Raw genomic sequence first — 27591 nt, forward strand, 5'->3', positions numbered from 1 at the left:
AGCATCTTGAACTTGTCACGAGATCAAATGGAATCGTTGAACAAATATTGTCATCTCATCCTCCTCTCTCTCTCTTTCTTCCTCTCTCCCCCATCTCTCAATTTGTTTCAGTGCTTGTTGAGGGTCAAAGGGCAAAGGCTGGTGAGTGTTGACCTGAGCGAGAGCCAGCGGTGACATCTGACCTCTAACTGGGTGTGCTGGCTGACCCTGGAGGATACAGCCCAACAATGGGAGGCACGTGCCTTGGCCTTGTCACCATGGTAACGCAGGACCTTTTGAAACGGGGCGGTGTGGGGGTCAAAGCTTGGTCTTTATCCTGATCTGTGTTAACCATCTGCTGCCAATTGACTCTTGTAGATATAACGTATACGTGGATGTGTGTAGGGGGGGGGGGGGGGAGTGTGGGCTGACTGGGTAATCTCTGCAGGCAACTGTGATGGTGCTTTTTATTCTCACAATCACCTGGAGAGATTCTGCAGTTTGTCTAATTATGCATCAGAAAACACCATGCACCCAGAATCTAATCTCTTGAGTCTATTTCACAAACCAGACAAACTATGAAGAGTTCATTGATATTTTGCGTCCTTCCCGGAACACGTGCTGAGACCATACTGTTTACTGAAGGTTGTCTCAAAAACCGTCCGCCCACCTGAAACGGTGATCAAAGAGGATTTCACACTCGGGCTTAAGGTAATTATCATTGCACAAGAGGCGAACTGTTTCCATGTCACAGTTTTGCTTTGTCTTTCTTTGCCCGACTGTTGCAAGTCAAAACAGTGAGTGATTGGTTAAAAGGACAAATAAAGGGGGGAAGATTATTGAATTACAGTCCTGAATAAGGGCCAACAGGTGCTGTCCACCTGGAAGAAAGCATGTTTCACACTTTATACTTAGACTCTTTGATGCTGTGCAAGCTGCACACTCATGACAGATAACCACCACCACCCTGATCCTCCACCCACCAGCCAGCAAACGACTGGATATATACAAAATATATAGCTTAAGATTCAGTGTAATGTCATATTTGTCTCTATAGGTTGGTTTTACCTAATAGCACTACCATTCCTCCTGTCTTCTCCCCTCTCATGCCCCTCCTCCACCTCGGATTTTCCTATCTCATCCCCTTCTCCTTGTGTTCTGCTGTGTTTTGGTGAAATCTCAGCTGGCAACTGTGAGTCGTTCACTAGCTGCTCTCACAATGGCCTCTGGGATTATGCTAAACCCAGCGCCTCGGCTGCTCTCCCCATCGACTGGCGTCAGCGACGCCCTTTGGAGCACACAGGAAAGAGATGGAGGGCTCTCAATGAAGATGTCACTGCAATTACACAAGTGCATTTCACAGACACCCTTGCTGTCTGCTCTTCGTCCTCTTGCATCCCCCTTCCCCACTTTTTAAAAATTTCTTTTCGACAGTCTTTTGAAGTGCAGCCTCATCTCTTGCAGCTCTTTCATAATGCATGTCCATTTTGAATTTGCATGAATTCACTTTCCAGATGCTTCTGCTGCCATCTCGGCTTACAATGATGTGTGCTGTACAGTATCGGCTATTATATTACGGTTCAATGAAAGGAATACTAACAGCTTCTTTTTATGAGTTTGTGTTGTTTCTGTATTGTTCCTCTCATTATTAGGAGATATTGCATAAGGACCCACATGTTTTTGTAAACTATCCAGCTTTCACTGCCCCTCAAGTGACGCCGGGGTGAAGCAGAACTTTCTGATGTGGATGATACTGCATCAGGAACTGATTGGCCGATGCTCAATAGCCAACAGAACCTGATGCATTGCCTTCAGCATCTAAAGAAACATCGCTGAGAACCGGCTCAGAAAAATATACTTCAGAAATGTCAACTTTTTAATTTATACTTTTGCTCTTAGAACTGACATGTACTTTACACACCCAAGAATGAGACTGTGTGTACGTGTACTGTGGGCTGGGGGGAGTAATATAATTACAATCGTCGATGTGAAACTCAAAGCAGCACTTATGTAAAGCTAAGGTCAAATCTATCACTCATTTAAATACACTTTCATATCGAGTGTCTTCTGTTCCCTCTTGTTCTCTTTAAGTCCAAAAGAGACACCTGGGTCAATTGAAGTCACTTTTAAGTTTAGTAGTTTATCACTTGGAGTTATAGTTTATAACCTCAAAGTGAGAGGGACCATCTGCTTTTAGTACATTAACATTGCTGTGGAGACTTTCTCACACCTAAAGATGCATCCGGGCGGACACGCCCACTTCAGTCTCGCCTTGATTTGCAGGAACTTTGATTGCAGTGAGGAATAAGAGCGAGGGGAATGTTCATAAAGATCATAAGATAAAATCTTATATAAACATCTTTGATTAACACAATGCTGTATCTGAATGCCTCTGCTTTTTTTTAACTAACTTGCCAAGTAAAATAAAGTTTTAGTTGTCAGTCAAACCTTTTGTGCAATTATTTTGTGGGTCATCCATGTATGTACACTTGTAACATGCTTATTTTATTGGTAATTCCTGTGTTAAATTCTGTATTGGTTCATTGGGCCTTCATGTGAGCCCACATTGAGTGCAGGGCCAGAACTCGGATATAACTGAACCAGTTAAATGCTGACATTAATGATTAAACACTATTTGATTCTTTGAAGAGAAGAATTTACGTTTTCACTAGGAACATATTTTTGACTGTACACCTACCGGATAAGGCACCACGCAAGAATCTCTCTGCAATCCTCTGTCATCCACACCCTGTGAGATAGGTCAGCATTTAAAGGAGCTGGTGCCAAGTCCATCTCCATCCACTCGTATCAGCAAGCTGTTGGCACATGTACATGAGTGTACACACACAAGCACAATCCCTTGCTGTCTCTCCACCCATGGGAAATCCAGGAGGCCGTGCCAACTCCAGCAGATGTTCCTGAAGCGCAGGCATCTTGTAAACACCATGAAATGTAGAGGCTAATGTAGTGGTTGCTGACAGAGGTCTTAACACATGATTCGATTTTACCACCTGCTGCACACACATAATCTACGCTACATGTACACAAAGTACACAAGTCTCTCACAGCTCGAAATAGTTGAAGGCTACAAGACCAGAAGTTATAGAGGCATATTTGTGAATATAAATAGATTGAGAGCATATAGAAATCCAGTACAAATTAATAGATGTTATAGGTGCAGATATCTGGCTATAAAACTGTTGAAATCATACAAAAGGAAGATCAATAATAAGGTGGCCCTGAAGTGTTAATCAGGAAAACTCCAAAAAAAACAAACCACGAAAAAAAAAAAAATCTTTACAAATAACACTAAATCCCCAAAAGCACAACAGCAAATGAGAAAACATCAAGTCACAAAACCAACAGCAAATAAATAAAACACACAAAAAGTCTCCAAAACTCAACATCAAGTCACTAAAGAAACGAAAACAAATCACAAAAACATAACATCAAATCACAAGAACATTTGGGGCAAACAAAACAAAATTGGGTTTTATGAATTGTTGCTGTGTTTTGCACTTCAGAGCCACCGTACAATAACATAAAATACACTCCTGATGGGAAACAACACAGTGGTGCAATATTGTTATATTTCATTAAAGCTTAACTGAATAATCTATTATGATTGTTCGTGTTACCTATAATAAATTATTATATTCAAAGTTTACTGCATCTTATACCAAAGCAGTTATAATCTTAACTGTTCCAGTATTTTTTAATGAATGCCATACATGCAGAGGAAAAAACTGTTTTGAGAAAAATATGTTTTATTTGATAAGTTACATTGATATATTTTGCTTATGATCGTTCCCTTTATTTAATCCGCCACTCATCAGTCCATAGAGGGAGCCACTGTGGTCTGCTGATCGCTCCCTGCGCCCTGGTGAGAGACAAACCTGCCCGGTACACCGCCCCCAGTATGTCATACTGCACGAACCGCATGTTCATCACAAGTGCTTCCTGCGCTCCGACTCACACCTACCATCCCGTGCGCACGTCCTGCAGGATACTTTGCGCACACACGCTCGGGTCTGCAGCAGAAGAAAAAAATCCAGGGACTTTTTCTTCAGGACGCCAGGAGGAGAGTGTGGAGATCCACAGGTAACTGCAGGTACGTGGCCATGGCACCGCAGGATGACACGGCGAAGGGTGAAGGTTGGAACAAGTGAAGGAGAAAACATGTCTGTAGCAGCGCGTGTCTCTGATGTCGTTCTTTAGAGATTTCTCCGATAACAAGTGTCAGGATCTTGTATAAAAAAATCTGAATCAGTAAAAACGCGCATTATGATGAGGTTTAATTGGTCAGTTGTGTTCTGTTGTTGCGCAAACACACAATCTTAATCAACACGAGCCCTTAACGGTTGATTAACTCGTTCTCATTTTCCTGATAGACTGACACACACGCACACACACACACTGGGGCATGTTTACGCACGATCGTTACGCGTATTACGCACTAATCCTTTTGGAGAAAAACAGCAGAAAAAACACTTCGCGTAACTGAAGTCACAGATTCACCTGGAGCGCCGCCAACATAAACATCACGCCAGCAGAGGGATGCGTTGAGACTCGTTAAGTAATGCCATCAGTGATGTAATAACTGGTATTAAAACGTGTAGGCTTGATAAGAGAAAAAAAAAAGAAATGATCCATTTGGTTCCTCTGCTTCTCCTCACAGTGTTCCTCCGACGTTCAGCCGACATGCTGGGGATCTGTGTGTGTCTGTGCGTTGTTTTCATGCACGTCCTCTCGCAGGAGGCTGAGGAGCCCGTCTCCTACACTGTGAGTCAGAGATTTTTTATATCTTTACCCAATTGTGCCTTTGCGGGTTTTAACACAACCTGGCATGTCTGAGATGCCACACACTTTAATTTGGATGTTGTAATTGTGCTCATTATCACGTGTTGCTGCACTGGATGTAATTAAAAGATGATAACTTCATACTGATCTCTCCTTCACAGTGCACTGAGGGGTATGAGTATGACAGAGTCAGAGAGCAGTGCAGAGGTAAGAGATGAATACGTACCTTAAATACTAAAGGTTGATTATTTCCCATTTGTGCAACTTTTCTGCCTTTAATATTATTCCTTAAATTTTCCTTTATTTGTATACCAAAGAATAGAAATGGCCACGTCTAATGTCTGTCTCCCTTTCCCTTCTTTAGACATCGACGAGTGTGCCTTGTTAGATGATGCCTGCAAAGGAGGGATGCAGTGTATCAACCACTTTGGTGGATACCTCTGCCTCCCCAAGAGCGCCGTCATCTACATCAGCCAGGAGGGCGAGCAGGTGCCGCTGCCGGACTCCATCCCTCCGGTCCCGCCGAGCCAGCCCCAGATCCCGCCTGTGTTCTCTGGCAACCAGAGGCTCCCCCAGCCCACCCGGACGGTCCGCTGTACGCCCGGCTTCACCCCAGATGAGCAGAACCTCTGCAGAGGTGAGATCAGCTCAGCAAACCTCTTCTCCCTCTCTCTCTCTCTCTCTCTCTCTCTCTCTCTCTCTCTCTCTCTCTCTCTCTCTATTCAGCTGTAGTATCACATTTAAGTAGGCTCTCTTTGCGGCTTTGCAACAACAACAGGGAGACAGCTCCGCACGTCTCAGCCAAGGATGTTGACGAGCTCCTTCAGGAGAGAAATTGGACTCTGTCAGCAGGAGCCGAGGTGCGACCATAAACTATGGGATACAAGTGCAAAACAGATGGCTCCATCAACCGAGTTACTTTTTAAGTATCTTCCAGAATATCAAAGATAACATTTTTGGCCCCAGCGAAACAGATTACACCCTAAAAATGTGGTTGCCGATTGGAATTCCATTGTACTGACTGCTGTGTACTGCAGGCAGAAGGGAATGCTGATATTGAGAGCTGGTGCACATGGACAGATGCCGCGCTGCTGCCAGGAAAAATGCGTCCGAATGTGTCTCTAAGCAGAGCTATGTAGGTATTTGATAATTACTTGCTAATGACTTCGGAGCCCCGACAAGCAGAGCTCCGAAGGTGAAGCGTTCATCCATCTCTCTGACAGTCATGAACAGTTAAACCATGCGTAGCTGCCAGATGTGTTGCAAGCTCCTCGCTCTCTCTCCCCGTGATGTCACGTTTTCTAAACCCTTTAGCTCGCAGCGTGAGGTTTTTTGGCCAGAGTGCCCCCTCTTCCCAAAATATGAGAAAAAAAAAACTGTTTTGAGGGTTTTGAGGTCTGATGGCAGATGAAGGAGGTTTTACATCAGTGGAGCAGGTTCTGCTCTCACATCTACAGCTACAGTAGGTGGGGGTTATCCTGTGTTTAAGAGAGAGACTGTTTGATCCCCTCAGATGGGGAGTGGTTCAAAAAGTCATTCTTCTCCTCACACAGACACACACACTCAGAGACACACACACACACACACACACACACACACACACACACACACAGAAACACACACACACACAGAGTCCTGTCTCCATGACTTCAGAGGACATTGTATTGACTTAAACTGATTTCCTGGAAACACACTCTAACCACAGTTACTACTTGCCCAACCATAACCCAACCTCAACCTGACCTAGTTTTCACCTCAAAATATCACGATTTACTTTATGTAATCTTGCTTTTTGTCCTCATAAGGAAGATAAGTCTCCATAATTTTACGACTTTATAAACAGAGTAAGGTCCCCACATCATGCATAATACCTAGAAGACACCCACACACCTACACACTATTCTCTAGCCCTTTACCCAAACCTTTACCATTACACCTCAATGCCTCACTCTAACCCTTTTGCCCTGCCCTGTCCTCTTACCCCCCCAACCCTCAATGTATCAACCTCTAACTTAATCTTTATCTTATTCTAACACTTAACCTTATAACAGCCCTTTGCAATAAAGAGAACCAACCAAAATGTCCTCACTCCGTATGGTCTGTGTTCAAAATGGTCCACAAAGATCTAGGTACAGTATACACACACACACACACACACACACACACACACACACACCTACACACACACCTACAATGGTGCTCAGATGTTGTAGCTGCACCTGAGGGACAGATATACCTCGCTCATGACCTTTCTTCATCTCTCTGCAGTCTGAGAGGAGAGTGAGGGATCATGGTGGTGGTAGTTGTGTGTGTACGAGTTAGTGCGGTAAATGTAATATGAGACAAAGTGTAGTACCACTCTGTTCATGTGCTCTGTAGTTAGCAGCTCCTCTTGCCATAGGCAGAGGCACGTGTGCGGTGAGGCTTTGTTTGCGGTCGCAGAGCTCCACTGAAAGTAACAAGTTTGATTTTACACCTGGGGCAACGGTATGTGTGCGGTGCTTTATGTGTTTCTCTGAATTGGAACCCAATTAGGTTTTATTAGAGTGTAAAACATGGCAGCATATCAGCTAAACTAACTACATAAGCGAGTTGGCATGGCTTTAATACTTAGTCATTCACTGGTGTGCCGCTCCAGTTCATGAGCTAAACAAAGATATAGGCAGTTGCCGTCAGGGCCGTTGCTTTGAAGTGACTGGAGCTTTAACTGGAAGGCATCTCGTGCCGTTTTCTGCTGGCGGGAGTGATATAATCTTTGTTTACATCTGTCTCTGGTTTCTCTGTCATTACCTTGAACTTGCCACAATGTGCCAATTGTTCTTGGATGCAGATTTGTCATTTCTCTTCTCCCTCTTTTCGTTTTTGTTCCGTGCACAGTGGCTGTTTTTGCACAGCTCCGTATCTTTCTCTCTCACAAAGGGACTCCCATAAGCTTTCAATGGAAGGGAAACCTCAATGTATCAAATAGCGCTTACATCAGGCTCCTACCCTGCTAACTCACCACTCTGTGGAGGAAACCCAGGGTGCCGAGTCAGGTAGGGCAGAGGGGAACATGAAAGGCTGACACTGACTAAACTCACCGCAGAAGTGCGGGAGCGCCGACCGAGCCAGGTCGTACCAACGTCATGGCTCCTTCTGCTGGTGAGTTGCCTTGGCGATTTATTGCTGAGTGTGTGGCGGTAATAGTAGAGAGATCAGCGTAATGCTCTGCAAAAAATCCAGCCAATTTTCCAAAGCAACAACTTAAATTGTAAAAAAAAAACTGCTTAAAACAAAAACAGCTTCTCTTAAGTGCACTGTCCTTTATGCTGATTAAAAGTGAAACAGGCCGCAAATTACATAATACACTATACCCTGTTATTTTTCCTTTCAAATGGAGCTTTAATATTCGTTCCTTGCGGACGGCTGTTGCAAATGTAATAAAGCCGTTTGGCCCCGAGTGTGAACCCGAGTCTTAAGTGTGTGTTGTTGTAGTGACACATAGGGGAAGCTGGCTCCCTCTTCCTCGCCTGGCCACATAGAGAAACTATGAACCCTTACTGTAAGTGTGACAGCTTAATGATGCCCCGCATTTCCATGACCTCCCTACCCTTCAAACACACACACAAACACACACACACTCTATGTGTTTAGCAGCGGGAGATGCCCACAAGTGGCTTGTTGTACTCTTGTGTACTCATATTAACTCTTGTTTTCATCAGCGTTGAGATCACTTCCTCTCAGAAATGAAGGTTGTCCCTCAAAAGCGTCCGAATCGGTCGTAAAATCAGATGAAAAGTGGAAAGTGGTTGTTTTATTAGCCGTTGATGTTGAGCACAGTTTGAGAGCACGCCCTCCTGTTTGAGAAACACAAACTAACCGTGCTTTCATTGGCCACTCAGACGTATTATGTCGATAAATATCATGTTTTACACTTTGCGGGTTCTATCATTCTCCCTGGGAGCCCGGAGTTTACACACTTCAGCTTCTGCCTATTTATTTTTCATCTCTAAATTAGACGCTCATGCGCTGCACTATGGGACATGAAAGGACATGCCACTCCTGTTTACCTGTCTGGTTTCCTGAGGTCATGTAGGCCACATTACCACCTACATGCCTGACTAATTTCTGCTACGTCTGGATGCTCCTCACCTGCAGTGGCTGGAAATCTTTCCCAAGTATGTTCTATTAAGGCCGCTAAGCCCCCTGTGACAGAGAACGTGTGTATTTTTCCGAACAAGGCCGAGTACACACGCAATGGCATTTTTCCGTGCAGATGCAATGCACTTTGGGAGGAATATCTCTGGAATGTCGGCGGAGGTTGTTTTTTCCGTTTGCGCCCATCTTTTGTGATGGTAAGAATTACTCACCACCTTGACAGATAAGCATCGGATCGATCTGCGAGGAGCAGGAATGCGGAGGGAGAGGGAGAGCCCCGGTGGTTGCGCAGCACGGCGCCACCCGCGGGCTCCACCTTTCGAACTTTTACTGTTTTAAACTTTATCTCTCCACTCCTGTCTCACCCTGACATTTGCATTTGAAGTGAGGCACCTCAGAAGATCAGTCTTTGTGAAAAGAGTTTTTCAAGAAATTCCTTCAGATGTTATCATGTTCGTGTTTGTTTCCCCTCGAACATCTCTGAACGATAAGTCGAATCTTCAACACAGAGGTGGAACACACACAGGATCTCGAATGAAAACTTTCCACACTGATTTGGTTTCTCTGCAGGAGGAAGTGGGATCAAACAGAAAAACGACTGCTTGATGAAAACTGTTTGATTTGTTTAGGGTATCTGAAACCAAAAGACACCTGAGGCGCACCTCTGTGGTGTCCGGACCCTTCTATTACCTGCTAAGCTCTTCTCCTCCACCTGCTCTCAGACTAATGATTTGCTCTGTCCTGCATCACTGCGTCCCTGTGATCACCTGATTGCACCTGTTGCACTGCGGCTCCAGTTTGTGTTTCATCTTTTAGCCCGTGAACTGTCGAGGCCCTCTGGGCAGTGGCACATTTGGATCAAACGGGCAACATTTACATACAGGGGCTAATTTATGATTAAGCACATAGTGTACTCCAAATCTATTGTTATTATTGTTAGTAAGTAATTTTTTTAATAAATATAAACAGGGGTAGTTCAGGGGCCAATCAGATTTCAGTGCCCCCCTGGCCCCACCCCTGGATCCGCAACTGCTTCTGGTCTGTCAGCTCAACACTTTGGTCTGGATTGAAACACGTCCTAGGTGTTCGGTAGTTAAGATCGAATACTTGGATCGATGAAATTAACATTAGCATTTTAGCATCTTAGCAATAGCTAAATGCGAAGCCTCACTCAGCCGCTAGCATGACCAAAACCTCTTAATCATTTTTATTTTATGGTTTTTATTCATTTGTTATGTTGATCTGTTCAATACCTTTGATGGTTCATGTTAAAATGTTTATATTTAAATGTTCGTTAGAATTCCCTAAATGGTGTCATTACACACTTTGTCCAGCAGAGAGCAGTGACAACGGTTTTTTAACTTTATGACAGATTTGAGGGTTCTTTATTGAACATTTCCACTAATGTTTTGTAAGATAAGATGATAAATCTTTACAATTGCCAGAATTACTGATTTCACTACCTGCCTCTGACATCCGGTACTGTTCATGTTTTAAAGTTACTGTTGAATCAACATTACTGAGATTTCTGGCTTTGAAAACTGTGGGTGTCGCAACTCCTCAGCTGCCGATAAATAAAGAATCAAATTCTTCAATAGACGTTTAATAACGCTGGCAAAATATTTTTACTAACTTGATTTAAAAAGTCACGATAAAACTACTTCAAAAACCTCCTAGAAGAAAAGCAGCACATTACATGAGGAATCTTAAAATACATTTCAGAGAATGGTTTCCAACTCTGCTGTATTTCAACGTACATCATCTGTTTCCTGACGTTGCCAGAAAGCGCCAGAGTGTTTTTCAGTCCATCCTGCGGGCAGCCTCTCGTTTGGCCTGTGCAGTGTTGCTGCACAGTATTCTGTTATTGCGTGTTGTTTTTGATGCTGGCTCCTTTCTGCAATCACATCAACGATGGCAGCGAGAAGCGTGCGTTGGGGGAAGCAGCTTTTTCGTGCCTCCTCGCTGTAAGTGCTTAATGTTGTTGTTATTATTCTCCCAGAGGTCGGTGCCCGTCCAACAGCCAGCTGCTTCCTCCTCTGATGTGCTCACACGTGTTGCTCTTTCCGTTTACCTCATGATGGAAAGGGACACGGGGCTGTTATAAATCACCACCACGCACAGCTAGGTGACACACTCGCATGTGATTGCAAAATTTGTTTCTCATGTTTTCGCAGTGATTTGTTTCGACCAGCCGGTGTCCGTGTTTACAGGTTTCATTCCTTCCATGCCACAGAGTTTCTGTGAAGGCCAGCCGACCATCGGTGTGTCGGGTGGGCAGGGGTGATTGATCTTCTGCATATCGAATAGCTGCAGAGCCGTTTTCAGTGTAACAGGAAGGATTATTATCAGTCAGGAATGTAGCTGGCACACTGGACGGATTTTCAAGAACGTCAAGACTCTGCCCGACCTTTAGAAGTGAGTGGAACAAACTCACAAATCAGTTCATAAATGTCAACATGACTAAAAACTCCTGTTCCTCCTGAACAATGAGAGCGATGAGAGGGGGAATGATGGGAGTGGTGTGGAGCGCCGGAGCATGGAAATATTTCTTGTCCTAATAGGGATTAATATACACAGAAAATAAAGTTTAAGTGTCTCAAATTCTTTTTTCTTTTTTGATTTCTTGTGTTTGGACTTGCATTGAAAGGGAAACACTACCACTCCCATTTGTCCTGAGGTCGTGTTCCAGCCAGTGATAGCTGCAGTTCCTGCACAAAATTAACAACATGTGGTGTCGTGTTCACCATGTAGGGGGGGGGGGGGGGGGGGGGGCATCAAGGTGTTTGAGGTCAAGCAAAACCAAGCGCTCAGGGGCTGGGCTGTGACATGTTGATAAATTTGAGGCTGTGAAATTTTATGGGCTATTACCATTGCGCATCTTGCACCCTGCTTTCCCAAAAATTGAATTATCCAATAATCAGAGGGAAACGGAGATGCTGTCCAACAGCAGGACAGTTCCAACTGTTCTCTGGATCGGCTCCTGCTTTCCATCGCAGCGGTTCAGTGAAAACAAGACTAAATGCTCTCAAGTGATAATTACAACAAGCCCTATCATGTCAGTATAAATCTGCAGCAAGTAACACATTGTTCTGAATTCAGGCCAGACAATAGACAAACATGTTTTTTTACATGCAAATACATCGAACGTGACTCTCTTCATTTAACATCTTTCCATTCTTAAAGCATAAGCTCTGTAAAAAGGCCATTTAAAGTTGGAGAACCTCAAACAGGGGACCTCCGATGCGCTCATCCGTGCACACGCACTCGCATTCTTTGAGCTGCCGCCATCCCCGTCACTCCCCCAGCTCCCGCAAGGCATTTAGAATTAATCCCCCTGAAAAGCAAGGAGTTTGTTAACTCTGACATCACACATGCACACGCGGCTGTAAATCTAACTTCAAATCTTAAAAATACCTTTTTTGTTTAAAAAAGAAAAAAAGGCCTCCTCCGCCCTTTCTCCTTCTTCATCTCCTTGAACTCATCTTCCACTCTTCTGCTGGACTGCCTTATCTTTCCCTGTGATGTTGCGGCAGGCTGGCTTCTGCAAGAAACTCGTGTTGAATGAAAAAGGTAAAATAAAATCTGACCTCGGAGAACAGAGTCACTTCTCTCCACATGCAACATATCATCACATTTGATGACTTGTTGCAGTAAAATCTGTTTTCCTGTGTAAACTATATAGACTGTCCTGCATGTGGTAAGCTGTGGAGATTTTATGGGACCGAAAAGCCAGCTAGAGCCACACGCACATACACACACACACACCGTACACACACACACACAATACACACGCACTCTTGCACACACGCACACTCACACACTTCTGTGTAACTTTGCATTGGCAGCTTCTTAAAGGTTTAGTGACAAAGTAGCAGTTACCACAACATATTCCCGTGAATGAACCTTTGGATCGCGTTCAGCACATATGCTTTTATTTAGAGCTCTCGTTCTTGAAGGGAGCGAGGATATAACTCGTGCACCTCTGTTCACACAACTCCTTGGGAAGCTACGCAGCTTCTAAAATTCAACAGTCATGTGCTGTTAATTCTTTCTCTAGCGGTTCCTACACCTTATGTAAGGAAGTGTTGAAACATGACCCAGCTGCAGATGTCTGACCTGCACCAGTGACTCCTTTTATAATGATTCACAAACTGAATCCCCTCTCTTAGGTAACCATCACCAGTCCGCCCAACAGTGGCATAATATGTTTTCGGTAATTCAAGATCATTCAAAGTCCATCCGATTTAATTCTGCTTGGCAACAATCTGCAATAAAAAAACAGCTAATACTGCTATGAGGAGCTGATTTGTAGCCCACGTCTTGAACCCATATGTGGACCACTTTTAGCTTAGATTTGATCCTGAATTCAGCCAAACACTGCTGCCTGTCTGAGCTAACGTTAATCCTGTGCTGGAAAATACAAGTTTAAAACATAGACTATACCTAAAGATGGGGAACAGGTCTCCGCTTCCTCCCACTGTCCAGAAATGAGGCCAAAACATGGTCCATGTCCTTTCCACTAACATGGAGGAGCCTGGATTTATGACCCTATACTGCAGCGGGCCACCAGGAGGCGATTGATACTCTTTGGCTTTCATGAGCTGTCCTATTTTCAATATTTTTGTACATTCCATGGTTTAAACCAAAATATTTTCTTCATCAGAATAATAACCATTAGGATTTATTGCCATAAATTCATCCACCATTTTGTTTCATGACCAATTCCCTGCAAACCTGGCATTCCCAACAACTTGTGTATATTCGTAATTAGCAAATGCTAACATGCTAAATATATACATATATACATATTGGCCAAATTTAGTTTTTTTTTTTCTCACTAAAACCCCTGGCATCACAGTTTTGTTGTCTGTTTCTTGGCAAAGTGTCAGCATCAACAGGACTCTATTTTATCGGGAGCCTCAGACTTGTGTTGTCAGAATCTACAGCCGGAAGGCAAGGCATTTCCAGTCACTATGAATCACCAAATACCTGCAGGAAGTGGGTGTGGCTGTGATTCACAGAGGCTTGATATCAGCTTCTGACTGGTGCTGTCTCCCATCTAACTTTTTCTAGCTTTCTTTCAAATGGACCACGTTATTGGTTCTGTGTAAATCTATTGTCCATATTTAGACCAGATAGGTAGAGGCTGGATCTGGCAGCTGCAGGTCCACCACCAACAGCCACAGGAGCCCTCCTAATGCACCTGGGCTTTTTTTAACAGCCATGTTATGAAGCTTTTTGATAGGGTCATAGTTTCCCACAATGTGATACTGCTGGCATCCAAGCGTTTGGTTTCTCCCTAATACTCGGTGCTGGTTGCAGCACTTTCCCACATGCCTCTCAGGCCACATCAGAGCACAGATTCTTCCAGAACAACACTGCTTTTATCTTTGTCCTTTTACAAAGAGGGTCATTCTGCAACCGGCCTTGACTGGGCATTCCTCCCTCTGTGTAATTCACACCTGGTGTCTCTCAGGTGCACCTTCAGATAAGCCCTGGTTTTGTCCCTTATGTACTGAGCTCGTCGTATCACCGTGCTCACGTAGGGCTGAACACAGTGAAGCCGTCTTCCCTTTCCTTCCTGGAAGGTTTGAAGACTACTCACCCTCTGTCCACCTTTTGTTTCACGGGCTCTTCCACAGCAAATCAAGCCAAATCAAGTGGGCAATTCTCACACGCAACAGTCCCACTGAATTGTGGAGACAGTGCGTCAGGCAACATATCTATGTTAAAGCAAGGTAGATTTTCCTCGTTGGATTCTTTTGGTTTAATTTATCAATCTAAGGGAGTTTTGTGGCCGGAGGCATTATGTTTTAGGGATGTCCCTCCCATCTTTTTGAACACATTATCTCTTCAAATTAGGTTCAAACATTCACTTTGATTCAAGGATGACTTGAAGGTCAAAGTCAAAGATCAAAAGCACTCTGAGCTCACAAATCACATTTTTTATCTTGTGAACGCGATATCTCAAGTTCAAGGTCACTTTGACTTTACGTATCACAGTTTTGGTTTCGTGAACACAGCATCTCAGGAATACAGTTAGGAAATTTGTTTAAATTTGGTAAAAACGTTTACTTGGACTCAAAGATGAGGTGATTTGATTTTTTGTGCTTTGCCTTGTGAGCACGTTATCTTAAGAAAGTATTTAGAGAATCCTTGCAAATTTAGGTTCAAATTTTCTCTTGGATTCAGGGATAAACTGAATAGATTTTGGGCGTCAAAGGTTTTTGCTTCTTGAACAACACATGATATCTCAAGTCTGGCTTTAGGGAATTACTTTTTGACCAGTTGTCACTTCTACTCAAAGATTGATTGATTCGATTTCAGTGGACGAAGGTAAAGGTCATGGTCAACTCATATGAGATGTATGAGTCTTACAAGTGCAGGGCAGTACTCGTAGCTCTCAGGTGGATTGCAAGTAAATTCTGCAGGAGGGAGAATACCAACATGTCCATCAAGGCAGGAGAGAGCGCAGCTTTTTGGTTTTCCAGTCTTTAGTTTACCACTCAGGTTCTCCAGATTATTTTTAGATGTGTGCATGTGTCAAATCACAATGCAGAAAAACTCCCCCCTCCTTTCCTGTGTGAGTTCGTGTGCGTGTGGTATTGAGGATAACTGTCATGCTCTTAAACTGATGCCCACTGGCTGTCTGCATATGATGGGTTGAGTCAGACCACCCAAGAGGACGGCTGAAGGGCCCACAGGGATGAGCATATACAGTATGGGCGTATTTGTAGTGTGAGTGTGTGCGTGTGTGCGTGTGGGGGGGAGAGAGAGAGAGTAAGATGTAAGAAAGCGTGTGAGGGGGTTGTAGTGAGAAAGGTCTTTTTGTAAGAGGCTGTGGCTCTAAAACAAACCAAAATTGTCGTAGGATCAAGATGATAGGGGAATATTTTCCACTCATGTGGTGTCATGTTTTTAAGTCCAAGATGGAAAAATTCAAACTTTGCCTGAAAAGTTATCTAATAACAAAAGTACCATTTTATCTCAAGCAATCTGTTCTTAACTATAAAATCTGAGCGTGCAACTTCTGAGCTTGCACTTCTGAAATCATGTTTATAGAAAGGTCTCTGATAAATGTGCGGAGCTGTTTAGAGTATAGACATTTTACAATATTTTCAAATGATTTGGAAGATGTTGCATCTTCGTGGCAAGAGCTTTGTGCTTTTAATCTTATTATACTAACATCAAATACTCCTTATCGTGGTATATAAGTAATTAATGATGGGGTGAGAGACATCTTTATGCTTTTGGCCTGATGAACACACACACACACACACACACACAAACTCCCACCTTCAAAAAGCTGTCCTGTTAGTAGAAGATGTAATCTGTGCTTCCTTCACCCGGAGCTGCTAAATAAAAGCCCTCTTTATTGGATGGCCTCCACTCCTGTGAATGTGTGTTTATGCCCACGTGTGTGACGTGATGGTGTCGGTGATCACAGATTTCTCTGTCTGCAGAAAGTCCTCCACACATCACAGATCACAGTCCAGACACGTTGCTTTGCTTTGTCTACCATTTGCTCCTGCATGAAGTCCGTGTTGCTCCCTCTTAACAAGGCAGTTTTTGTTTGTTTGCAGACGTGGATGAGTGTGCGACAGGTAGACACACATGTGGCCCCGATCAGACGTGCTACAACACAAGAGGCTCCTACACCTGCCAGTGTCCTCAAGGCATGCAGAGGAACGGAGACCACTGCGTCGGTGAGGTCTTTAAACACTCGCTTTTTATTTGCAATGCATCCCACTGCTCACATCCTCACTATCTCCCCTGTGCATTGTGTGTGTCCGTGTTATTTCCGGCAGACAGAGACGAGTGTGCCCAGACCCACTACTGCATGCACAGATGTGTTAACACCCAGGGCTCGTACTACTGCGAGTGCAACGAGGGTCACAAGTTGGCCAGCAACAACCACAGCTGTGTCGGTAAGTCGCTGCAAAGCCATGTGTGATCGTGTGTGTGTTTGTGTGTGTTTATGTGTGTGTGTGTGTGTGTGTGTGTGCGTGTGTGTGCACGACATCGAATTATAAAAAACAGTTGGATTTAGTGCTTTGTTATTCACAGGCAGCCTGTCAGACATTTTGTGTCGGAGCAGTTATCCACCCTAATCTGCACAATTACCAGGCTGACTTATAATAGACTCAGGTTCCTGCTGCTACTTGCACGCCAAATACAAACGGCAAGAGTGTATGATAATAATAATCATAATTACATATATTTATATCTAACTTAAGGAGAACTTTCGGTAGACTGCAAAATCACACACATGGGGCCAACAGAGAATTAAATGTAATACATGATCAAACATAAGGGCAAACAAATGAGCATTAACGAGGCTAATTGATATAAATTCATGAAAAGAAGTGAGATATTAAATCGTCTCGTGTCATCCCCAGCGGAGGATGACAGTCCAGGGTTTTTCTCATGCCCCTGGTTTTCTCGGGATGCGGCTATTTTGAGGTTTGAACAAAACAAGCGGTGCACGAGTTGTTGATGCTTGGAGGCTCGGAGCTATCCTGAGATTGACCGTGCAACCTGAAGCACACAGCAAATCTCCCCAGAAGTCGGAGGAAGTTATTGAAAATGTCTTGCTGTGATGAAGAGCTTTTCTCTCTGAAAAGTATTCAGAGAATCCATCAAAAGCCGTGACTGGTTCTCAGCTGTGTTCAAACATGTGTACAGTACAGTGTGTGTGCGTGTGTGTGTGTGCGTGTGTGCGTGTGTGTGTGTGTGTGTGTGTGTGTGTGTGTGTGTCTTTCCTATAGTGGGGTACAACTACCCTATAAGAAATAAACGAGTTAGTTATGACCTTCACAACATCCTTATAGAAAATGTGCTTTTGTTCCAGATGTGAATGAGTGTGACGTGCAGAGTCCCTGTCAGCACCACTGCTACAACCTGATTGGCTCATTCCTCTGCCAGTGTGACCAGGGCTACGAGCTGGCACAGGACATGGTCTCCTGCCAAGGTGGACGCGCACACACATGCATGCGCACAAAAATATGTATTTCAAAGCAGCACATCACATTCCCGATTGCTAACGTGCGCTATCTCATCCCCTTTCTGTTTGTTTGTGTGTGTGTGTGTGTGCATATTTCCTGTACAGATATTGATGAGTGCAGCTTCTCCAGCTACATGTGTCAGTACCAGTGTACTAACAGCCCAGGAAGTTACTCCTGCGAGTGTCCAGAGGGATATCAGCTCCAGGGAAACAGGATGTGTCAAGGTACTGCACTCCTCCTTTTTTTTTTCTCTCCCCTTTTTCCCTCTATCAATCTTTATTAATCCCCTCTCCGTTTGTTTATTTCTCTGTCTTACCCTCCTCGATGTTTTCACACTCAACAAAGTTCCCAAAGTGAGTTCTCCCCCCCCCCCCCGGCTCCCCCCTCTCTACCTCCCTCCTGGCTCTTCCTGAACACTTTGGAGATAAGTGTAAAGGGAAACTCGATCGTCGCTGTTATCGTCCACTATTCTACCTCACTTCAGCAGGACTGAGACTCACCCTCTCTCAACCAGTACTGTCATGGAAAGAATGCGGAGGTTAGGCAACACAAAGTTTCACACAGCAACTTTGTGTTGCCCGGCCGAGCCACCTCTGTGAATTTATATGCATGATGCTGGTTTCTTGAAGTGGATTTATTTGAAGCGCCGGCATTCGCTCACAGGGCGAGCTGTTATTTTTTCCTCTCCCCCCTCGGTCAGGTGCAGGGCTTTATAGGGGCAGCCATGAATTCGCCCGGTTGTGTCAGGGGGAACCTTTCAGGGATGAATCCAGGTTGCTGTGCCAGAAATAGCCCTGCGGTCTGGGGCACGTTTGATCAGACTATTTTCACGGTGCTACAGGGAAATAGCTGCAGTCAGGCCTGTGTGGGGCTGCATCCACACTGGGGCTTCCCTCTCGTGTTTCCTCTTCACAGCTGCTGGAAATGCAGCAACAACACCAACCCCCAAATTGTCCTGAAAAGCCGTTTTTCAGACATGAACTCTGGAGAATGTACGGACATTTGGCTCTTGAGTTTCTGGAGGTTGCCTTTCACACACCAACAATGCAGCAGGAGATTCTCTGCACAGAAGGGTTCAAAACACAGAAATCTCACGGGGGGTATTGATCACATTTTTTAATTTACACCCTTATCACCAAAAGCTCTCTCTTGGCACCGCATTTGAATCCTGAGACATTTGCTTTTCTTTTTGTTTTGCGTCTGTCCCGTGTATGACACTTCATAAACAGCCCCACCTGCTTGTGGTGAAAGTCTGAAGCCTCTCACTCGGACACTTGGTTCTCACATAGAGCCCCTCCAGGGGTTGCATGATTCAAAGCAGCTAAAGTGTGCAGAGTTTGTTTGGCCATGTTCCTAAACTGAAGGACAGTAGCATCGTCCTTCAGCTATTTCTGACCGGTCAATATTTATTTCTTCCCTGTCTCTCTGTGCCAATCACAAGACATAAATGAATGTGAGACGGGGACCCATAACTGCCAGGATGATGAAATGTGCTGGAACTATTACGGAGGCTTCCGCTGCTATCCCAGAGACCCCTGTGAGGCACCATATGCCAAAACCTCTGAGAAGTCAGTAAACATCATCGACCTCTTTTGTTTCACCATCAGCGCCGCTGCCAGTTTCACAGAGATTTTCGTAATTGTTGTGTGTTTGCAGCCGCTGTATCTGCCGTTCTCAGGCCGAGTGCCAGGGTCTCCCACCATCAATTGTCTACAAGTACATGAGCATCCAGGCTGACCGGACCGTGCCAGCAGACGTGTTCCAGATTCAGGCCACCAACATCTACTCCAACACACACAACACCTTCAGGATCAAGGCTGGGAACGAGGCAGGGGAATTCTTCCTGCGGGTAAGAGCTTAATGGGAATCTTTTTCTTGTTTTTTGTATGGCATGTAAATCTGGTGGAGGGTGTATCAGGTGATAATCAGCTTCCTTTAGGCTGCACATACACAGTGAGCCAAAGGCTAGCTTTGGCCTAATTCACAGTGACAATGCTAACCTGTTAGTGCCCTGCAGGTATAACGTATACCATGTTCAGCATAGACTGTATTTAAATTTGGAAGACATGACTGCTCCCAAAAGTAAAGCCAAAGCGTCTCACCTGGTGGTTGGCTGCAGTATAGGTCATAACCCCTACCCCCTCCATGTATGTAGATGGGACATGGACCGAACTAATAATCACGAACGTCTGAATGAAGACTGCAAAACCAACAGAAATTGATTTAATATAATATGCCATATCCCACCAGTGTTAAAATGGTATAAAAATCTGTATTCACATACTAACTATTAATGTTTTATTGCAGCGTTCCAGCAATGTGAGCGCCATGCTGGTGCTCACCAAGCCTCTGACAGGCCCCAAGGAGTACGTCATAGACCTGGAGATGATCACTCACCATCTGACCATGAACTACCGCTCCAGCTCACTGCTGCGGCTCACCATCATAGTCGGGCCATACGCCTTCTGAGCACCTCCGCAATTCCCAACAGCCCACACAAGTCCGGTTCAGGAAACATAGCAGTGTAGCACAGCAGATGCCTGTTTTAGCATAAAATACTGTACATTTTTCATAAAATACATGCATATAACATATAACATAGGCAGTTTCAAGACTCTTCCAGCAGCAAGTCAGTTCAAAATGGCTCAAGACAGACCAGTCCATGTTGTGATATGACCACTGGGCATCTCTTTCTCTCCAGGTGCTGGGAGGCATATATGAAAAGAGCAGTGGCACTCCGAAAAAGACGCCTAGTGGACACACACCCTAACGTGGATGAATTCTTTTGATGCAGCTGCACCCACATTTATCACTTTGTTACGACCAGCAGTGCTCACAATAACCTGCTTGTACATCAGTGAAGCACTCTGTCGTAAGCCAGACAGGAAAAAAAATCATATTTTCTTTATTAATATACAAGACAAATATCCAGTATGAGCTTCTTTTGATACTGAAGTATTTTTTTTTTTAAATCATGTGCTTTTGTTGATAAATGTCGTAGGGGTTAGTGCTTCTGCGCCACGCTATTCATGCAAGTGTCTGTACAGTTTTACTCATGAGTAATAATTTCCAGAGGAGTCCAGAACAGTTCAGAAGTGTCAAGGGAGGGAATTTGCCTGTGAGTTGAGAGACTGCTTAACTTTGTACGACAACAGGATTCGTGCTCGTGGACTTTATTGACAGGAGTTAAGTTGTGTACATACCTAGGTAACAAATCTATGTGTGTGTGTCTGTTTGTGCGAGTGTTTGTGTGTGTGGATGAGTGAGTGTGAGTGTGTGTGCCTGGCTTTGTTTTTGCATGCAAGCAAGTGAAAGTGTGAAACACGGAGGGGGAGAAAAGGAAAGAGTGAGAAGGAGCTTGTTCTCTGCCGCAGGTTGATGTGGTTGAGCTGTTTATGTGTTTCTTTGATGCCATCCTGTAACAGCCCTCGGTCACAGAGGCAATAACCAAGATTTCTGAACCCGAGAGCACTCCACAGGAAATAAGGCATTCTTAACATGCCTTGGCCAATTGACCCCTCATTGGTGCTACTGCGGATCCCCGAGAGAAACAACTGGGCTTTCTAATGTCGGCCCCAGTCCAGAACACGCACCGGCACCAGGCTGGCGTGCCAGATAAAGATAATTACAGTGCTTCGCCATGTACCGATAGTTCATTTGTGAAACAGGGGGATATTATTAAAGTGTTAATACAATGCCGCCACACTTTTTGAAGAGGGGTACTCTTTCACTACCTGCTTCGCTTTTCGTGGCTCCGCGTATCTGTTCTGGCTTATTGCTGAAACACTGTACACTTTAGACACATTGCACTGAAAACCACATCAGAAATCGACATTGTTGTCTGCAGCGCTCTGCAAGTGTAGAAACTCATCCATCTTTGCCTGGAAGTCTTTTTATGTGGTTTCTGCAGTGATCACGCAATAGTGCCTTAGAGGTATAAACACAAAAATGTAACACTAATCAGTCATGCTGTCAAGACTGTTAATCATTGAAATGCCCTAATTTTTCTCTTGTATTTAAAATATATTTTGTCATATGTACCTTATATTGATTGTACTCTGAAGAGCAAAAATTATATTGTTGAATAAAACATGATGGATAAATGGGGTGAAGTGTTTTTGTGTGTTTTTTTTAATAACTAAAAGAGCAGACAACTGATTTTAAGAAACTACTACAGTTCCCAGTCTAAACTTAGTAACGCTCAGGAGTTACTTCAGAATTATTTCTTGTCATAAGTGAGTCCTCCTCAAACGATTCTACAAAATACTTTCTCTTTTTTAATGTTTGTGTCCTGGATGTTGTGTGAGGAGCTTTTTATACACAGTCTATGGTGAAGAGTGGGAGTTTGTGTTCATCTGGTTTATCTGAAGTGAACCATTTATAGTCAATGTTCTCCATAAAATGAAACTAGTAATTCTTTCATAATTTGCTTGTTGGCTATTTCAGAGGGCTGTTGAGCAACCAACAGAATCCTCAGACCCAAGGGCAAAACTTTTCAAAATAAAAGCTCTGTAGTTCAGCTCTATATAAAGCATTACAGGGACAAAACAAATATGCTTTTATCTTAAAGACAAATTGCTAAGGAGGAGGTGATTCTATGAATGTTATTGTCATAAGAAGGATCAGCAACTGCTCAGCCGTGACCCCTGTGTTAATCCAAATAATCAAATCATCTAAAGGATCTGACCCACCAGTTGCCAACAAATAGTTTTGAAGAAGACATGTTGAAAGCCGAAAAATATGAACGGTTCTCGAGTGCCACATAGAGACAGACGTTTGTGGACTCAGTGGGTAGAGGCTGTTTCTCCACTGTGCAAAGGGAACGAGATCTGACTTCATCTACAACGTAATGGAAAATGCAGTGGTTGAGTGAAATGCTCAGCTGCTCCTCTCGGCTTTTGGGAAAACATGAGGATGATTTATTCTGGATATAAGAATGATACATTCTGTGAACATGATGCTGCCGCCATCATTCTGTATCTATCTTGTTTAAAGGAATCCAGAGGGGGACATAGTAATATAGTATGTTGAGGCTGTGTGCGCTGAGGGACAAATGTGCATGCAGCCTGCACACAGACACACACACACACACACACACACACACACAATATATTAAGAAGTGAAATTGGTTGGGAGTGGTTTTATGGTAAGTTGTTACTCAATCATACTTCTGTCGAGGGCTTAAGTCAGAGCAGTGCTGGGATGTGTAAGATGATACATGATGTGTCATTGTTCCCCTGGCCCCTTCTTCAGCTCCCTGCTCACTGGAGTCATGTTTTTTGCTGCATGTGCCTGATTCAACCCCCTTGGACAGAGAAAAAAATTGCTCGTCCACTTTTTCTGTGACTCAAGCACCGAGCACCGAACATCCTTAGAAGCGCAACACTTTCAGTTCCTTGGTCTTGGTTAATATTCTCCTCGTGGTAAGTGGTGGAGATAATTAACTTTATCTTCCCTGCATGTAGCTCGGCCTTCATTAATTACTGTTAGAAGATCAGGGCCTGAGTCATTGGCTGCAGATCATACAGAAAAAGAAAAAACTTGTGAAAGTTCAGTGAGTTTGGATGTTTGTTCACCTCTCTAATCATCTGTTTTATAATCTGAACTGCTCTGGGGTCAGATTTTCAAGAACTGAACAGTCATTTATCCCAGCTGTCTGTCAGATTTGGCCAGAAGCAATTGGATGTATCAGTGTCACGGGATGTTTTGTAACATCATCAGTCAGTGAAGATGACAGGGTTTAGGGCCACTGATCTCCCCGTTTATACTCTGTGCTCAGTAATCAGTGCTTAGGTTGTGGTCAATTTGATCAAAGAGGATTTTGTTGAAGAAGATGCAGCTTCCTGAATAATGTTCTTAAAGGTGCCCACTGGAGTTTGCTTGTGAATAAATGTTTATATTAATGTTCAGTGTTTCTCACTTAAATACATTGTGTATTGTTCAAGGCAAACAAACAGACAACTGTGTTTTCTTGCTCATGAAACATTTGTACAACTTTCCCCAGCCCGAGGACAATGTTTTTTTATCAAATATTTAAACTGGTAAGCTTCATTCAAGATAAACCTGATGACATCATCAAGGTAACCTTCTCCTTTAAACAATAAAGGTTTTACAACCACAGGTTAACTCATTACGGGGTCTCAAGGTTTGGCCCTTTTCTGTAACACTTAAACATTGAATCTGGAGTCTATAAAGATGCTGAAGGTTCTGGGTAGGACAGGTTTGCCCGCTTGGTTTTCCAGCATTGATGACAAAAATCAAAATCCCTCACTTTTCATTGTGTGTCGGCCTCATCTGCCTCAGAGCATCACAAATAAGCAAAAAAACAACCCACTTCTGGGATGGTGAAGCAGAGTTTACAGTGCGACAGAACTACATTAACTTAGACACCAGTTGGCTCCGTTGTTTTCCAGGTTTGAACTCAGGGTCTAATTCACCTAAACGCTGTTGAAACTCTACTCATTTACTTCTTCTCACTGGGAAATAACTCACAATTACTTCATAGTGTGCTGTTACTTTATGTTGTCACCGGCTTGAGCTCTTTAGAGTGCGAGTCAGAGGTAAGAGGTGTTTTAATGGCAGGAAAGAGAGAGCGAGTGCATGAAGAGGTGAGAAATGAGTAGTTTATTGGACGACATTTGAGATCGGAAAGACAAAATGGGATGAGGTCACTTGTTAACGCTGGCAAAAAGTGCCACATGAGAGTGGCATAACCACACAAGGGCATTCATGGGGGAAACAAGCACACAAACACACACCTATGCCACTCAAGAAATCGCAAAGCTAACATTAACATGCACACGTCAAACAAATTAGCAGAACCACCCGTCCATGTGTGCATGTTTGTGTATGTAAATCGTGAACTCTGCTGCGATGGTATGCTGCCTGGTGCCACTGCATGTGGCTTTTGAACATGCGCCAGGTTGTAAACACTCAGCGCCTGGTGCCCGACCACAGATGTCGTTTCAATCAGCCTTCAGTCAGGCTGAAAAATAAATCCTGGAGGTCCATACCTGTGTGATTACATTCTCTAATTATAGTTTGGAGCAGTAACTCTGAGATTACTAAACGAGACGGGTCCTCAGGGTGTTGTGAATGTAATTATATCCTGACAATTAATAGGCCCGTTCCTCAGAGAAGAGTTTGTTACACGGTGACGTACCTGACTGTTTTTAGCTCGCCGGGGAAGCCTTTTGAATTATGGCATAATTACAAGGTAAAACATGATATAGAAGGATGATGTTTATCCCCAGGTACAGTAGCATTAAAGGCCTTTAATGATACAAGTCCATATCAGGGGAAAGTTTATATTGCTGCCGCACAGTGTAGTGCCTATCATTCACTGCTTGCTCAAAAGAGGAAGACGGAGTGCATCATGTCGACGGACACCAGTGGGTCCCTGAAGTGTTGCTTTGTTCAAAGGAGGCTTGAATCAAAAGAACTGAAGCAAGGAAACACATGTGTCAGTGTCTCAGAAAGGAAAACATGAAGGTAAAGGCTGAAACATGCTGAAAATGTATTGCTGCCTGGCTTTCTGCATTCTCCAAAGTGGCTTTCGACAAGATGTTGAAAAATCAAATGCTTTAAAAAATACTTGTTGTGGCTGACCTGGTAGTGGTGGAAGTAATTTTTAAGTTGGCCCTAAATTGTCCTGATAGCTATAATGATTTAGACAATGGGACTTGTACTATGAAGTGAGACTTGTACTATGAAGTGGAACTTGTACTATGAAGTTCTTTGGGTGGAGTTAAAACTGGAAAATCTATATACATGTGTACAATGGTGTTTAGACATCTTCTCAGGACAGTAAAGTTTTGGCTCTCATCTCTTTCTTCTGTTAGTTTTATTTGCACCTTCAAGAACTGGACAAATTTTGCCTTTATCACAATTAGCAAGTATATGTATAACGTTACTTTACATTATTGAAAAAAATATTTCATCATCATCCAGCAATTAGTTTTAACAATTAAACTCTAATCAAGATATGGCTTTAAAGTGTTGCTGCCTGATTATGTAGTGATGGAGTGTGAATCTCCGTGCTGGGCTCGGGTTTGCTCAAAGTCAAGGTGAGTCTGCCTGTCTGTCTGTCTAGACTGTCTGTCTATACTGTCTGTTTGGACTGTCTGTCTAGACAAACTGTCTGGACTGTCTTTCTAGACTGTCTGGACTGTCTGTCTGGACTGTCTGTCTACACTGTCTGTCTGTCTAGACGGTCTGTCTAGACGGTCTGGACTGTGTGGCTAGACTGTCTGTCTGTCTAGACTGTTTGAGTGTCTGTCTGTCTAGACTGTCTGTCTGGACTGTCTTTCTAGACCGTCTGTCTAGACAGTCTGTCTGTCTTGACTGTCTGACTGTCTCTCTGTCTACACTGTTTGGACAGTCGGTCTGAACTGTCTAGACTGTCTGTCTAGAGAGTCTGTCTGTCTAGACGGTCTGACTGTCCGTCTGTCTAGACTTTCTGGACTGTCTGGTCTGTCTGTCTAGACAGTCTCTCTAGACTGTCTGGACTGTCTGTCTGTCTAGACTGTCTGTCTGGACTGTCCGGACTGTTTATCTGTCTAGACGGTCTGTCTAGAGGTCTCTCTAGATGGTCTGACTGTCTGTCTGTCTAGACTGTCTGGACTGTGTGTCTAGACAGTCTGTCTGTCTAGACGGTTTGAGTGTCTGTCTGTCTAGACAGTCTGTCTAGACGGTCTATACTGTGTGTCTAGACTGTCTGTCTGTCTAGACTGTTTGAGTGTCTGTCTGTCTAGACTGTCTGTCTGGACTGTCTTACTAGACTGTTTGTCTTCTACAGACAGACTATCTAGACAGACAGTCTAGACACACAGTCTAGATAGACAGTCTAGACAGATACACGGGTAGTCTAGACAGACAGACCGTCAGACCGTTTAGACAGACAGACTGTCTAGACACACAGTGCAGACAGACAGTCCAGACAGACAGTCCAGACAGTCTAGACAGAAAGACACTCAAACAGTCTAGACAGACAGACTGTCTAGACAGACAGACAGTCAGACAGTCTAGACAGACCGACTGTCTAGACAGAAAGACTAGACAGTCTAGACAGAAAGACAGTCTAGAGAGACTGTCTAGACACACAGACAGTCCAGACAGTCTAGACAGACAGTCCAGACAGATAGACAGGCAGTCTAGGCAGACAGACAGACAGAACGTCTAGACAGACAGACAGTCTAGACAGACAGTCCAGACAGTCCAGACAGACAGACAGTCAGACCGTCTAGAGAGACTGTCTAGACAGACCGTCTACACAGACAGACAGTCCAGAGAGTCCAGACAGACAGTCCAGAGAGTCCAGACAGACAGTCTAGACACAGTCCAGACAGTCTAGTCAGACAGTCTAGACAGACAGTCCAGACAGACAGACAGACACTCAAACCGTCTAGACAGACAAACAGTCAGACCGTCTAGAGAGACTGTCTAGACAGACAGACAGTCCAGACTGTCTAGACAGACAGTCCAGACAGACAGTCAGACAGTCCAGACAGACTGTCAGACAGTCTAGACAGACAGACTGTCTAGACTGTCTAGTCTAGACAGACACACAGTCTAGACAGACAGTCTAGACAGTCTAGACAGACACTCAAATCGTCTAGACAGACAGACAGTCTAGACAGACAGTCCAGACAGACAGTCCAGACAGACAGTC

General features: G+C 43.9%; 1 protein-coding gene across 3 annotated transcripts; it reads left to right on the forward strand.

The window, feature by feature from the left end:
- Window positions 1–3871: 3871 nt before the first annotated feature.
- On the forward strand, window positions 3872–22028 carry efemp1 (EGF containing fibulin extracellular matrix protein 1). Of its 3 annotated transcripts, none has more exons than XM_053436636.1 (11): window positions 3872–4080; window positions 4658–4761; window positions 4941–4986; window positions 5144–5416; window positions 16500–16622; window positions 16725–16844; window positions 17768–17887; window positions 18026–18145; window positions 19363–19489; window positions 19578–19770; window positions 20229–22028. In XM_053436636.1, exons 2-11 carry the CDS (start codon window positions 4681–4683, stop codon window positions 20388–20390), a joined length of 1365 nt encoding a protein of 454 aa, XP_053292611.1. In that variant the 5' UTR covers window positions 3872–4080; window positions 4658–4680; the 3' UTR covers window positions 20391–22028. The 3 variants fall into 3 exon arrangements, with proteins under 3 accessions (XP_053292611.1, XP_053292610.1, XP_053292608.1); XM_053436635.1 differs by having other exon boundaries at window positions 3873–4090; XM_053436633.1 differs by lacking the exon at window positions 3872–4080 and adding an exon at window positions 4427–4555.
- Window positions 22029–27591: the final 5563 nt, after the last annotated feature.

The sequence above is a fragment of the Pleuronectes platessa genome, chromosome 12, assembly GCF_947347685.1.
Source record: "Pleuronectes platessa chromosome 12, fPlePla1.1, whole genome shotgun sequence".
Classification (NCBI taxonomy): domain Eukaryota; kingdom Metazoa; phylum Chordata; class Actinopteri; order Pleuronectiformes; family Pleuronectidae; genus Pleuronectes; species Pleuronectes platessa.

Excerpts from the sequence above, each read along its gene's own strand:
- efemp1 (XM_053436633.1), top strand. Across the intron at positions 5,417-16,499 it reads TGAGCAGAACCTCTGCAGAG|ACGTGGATGAGTGTGCGACA; the intron begins GTGAGATCAGCT and ends GTTTGTTTGCAG. Across the intron at positions 19,490-19,577 it reads TATGCCAAAACCTCTGAGAA|CCGCTGTATCTGCCGTTCTC; the intron begins GTCAGTAAACAT and ends GTGTGTTTGCAG.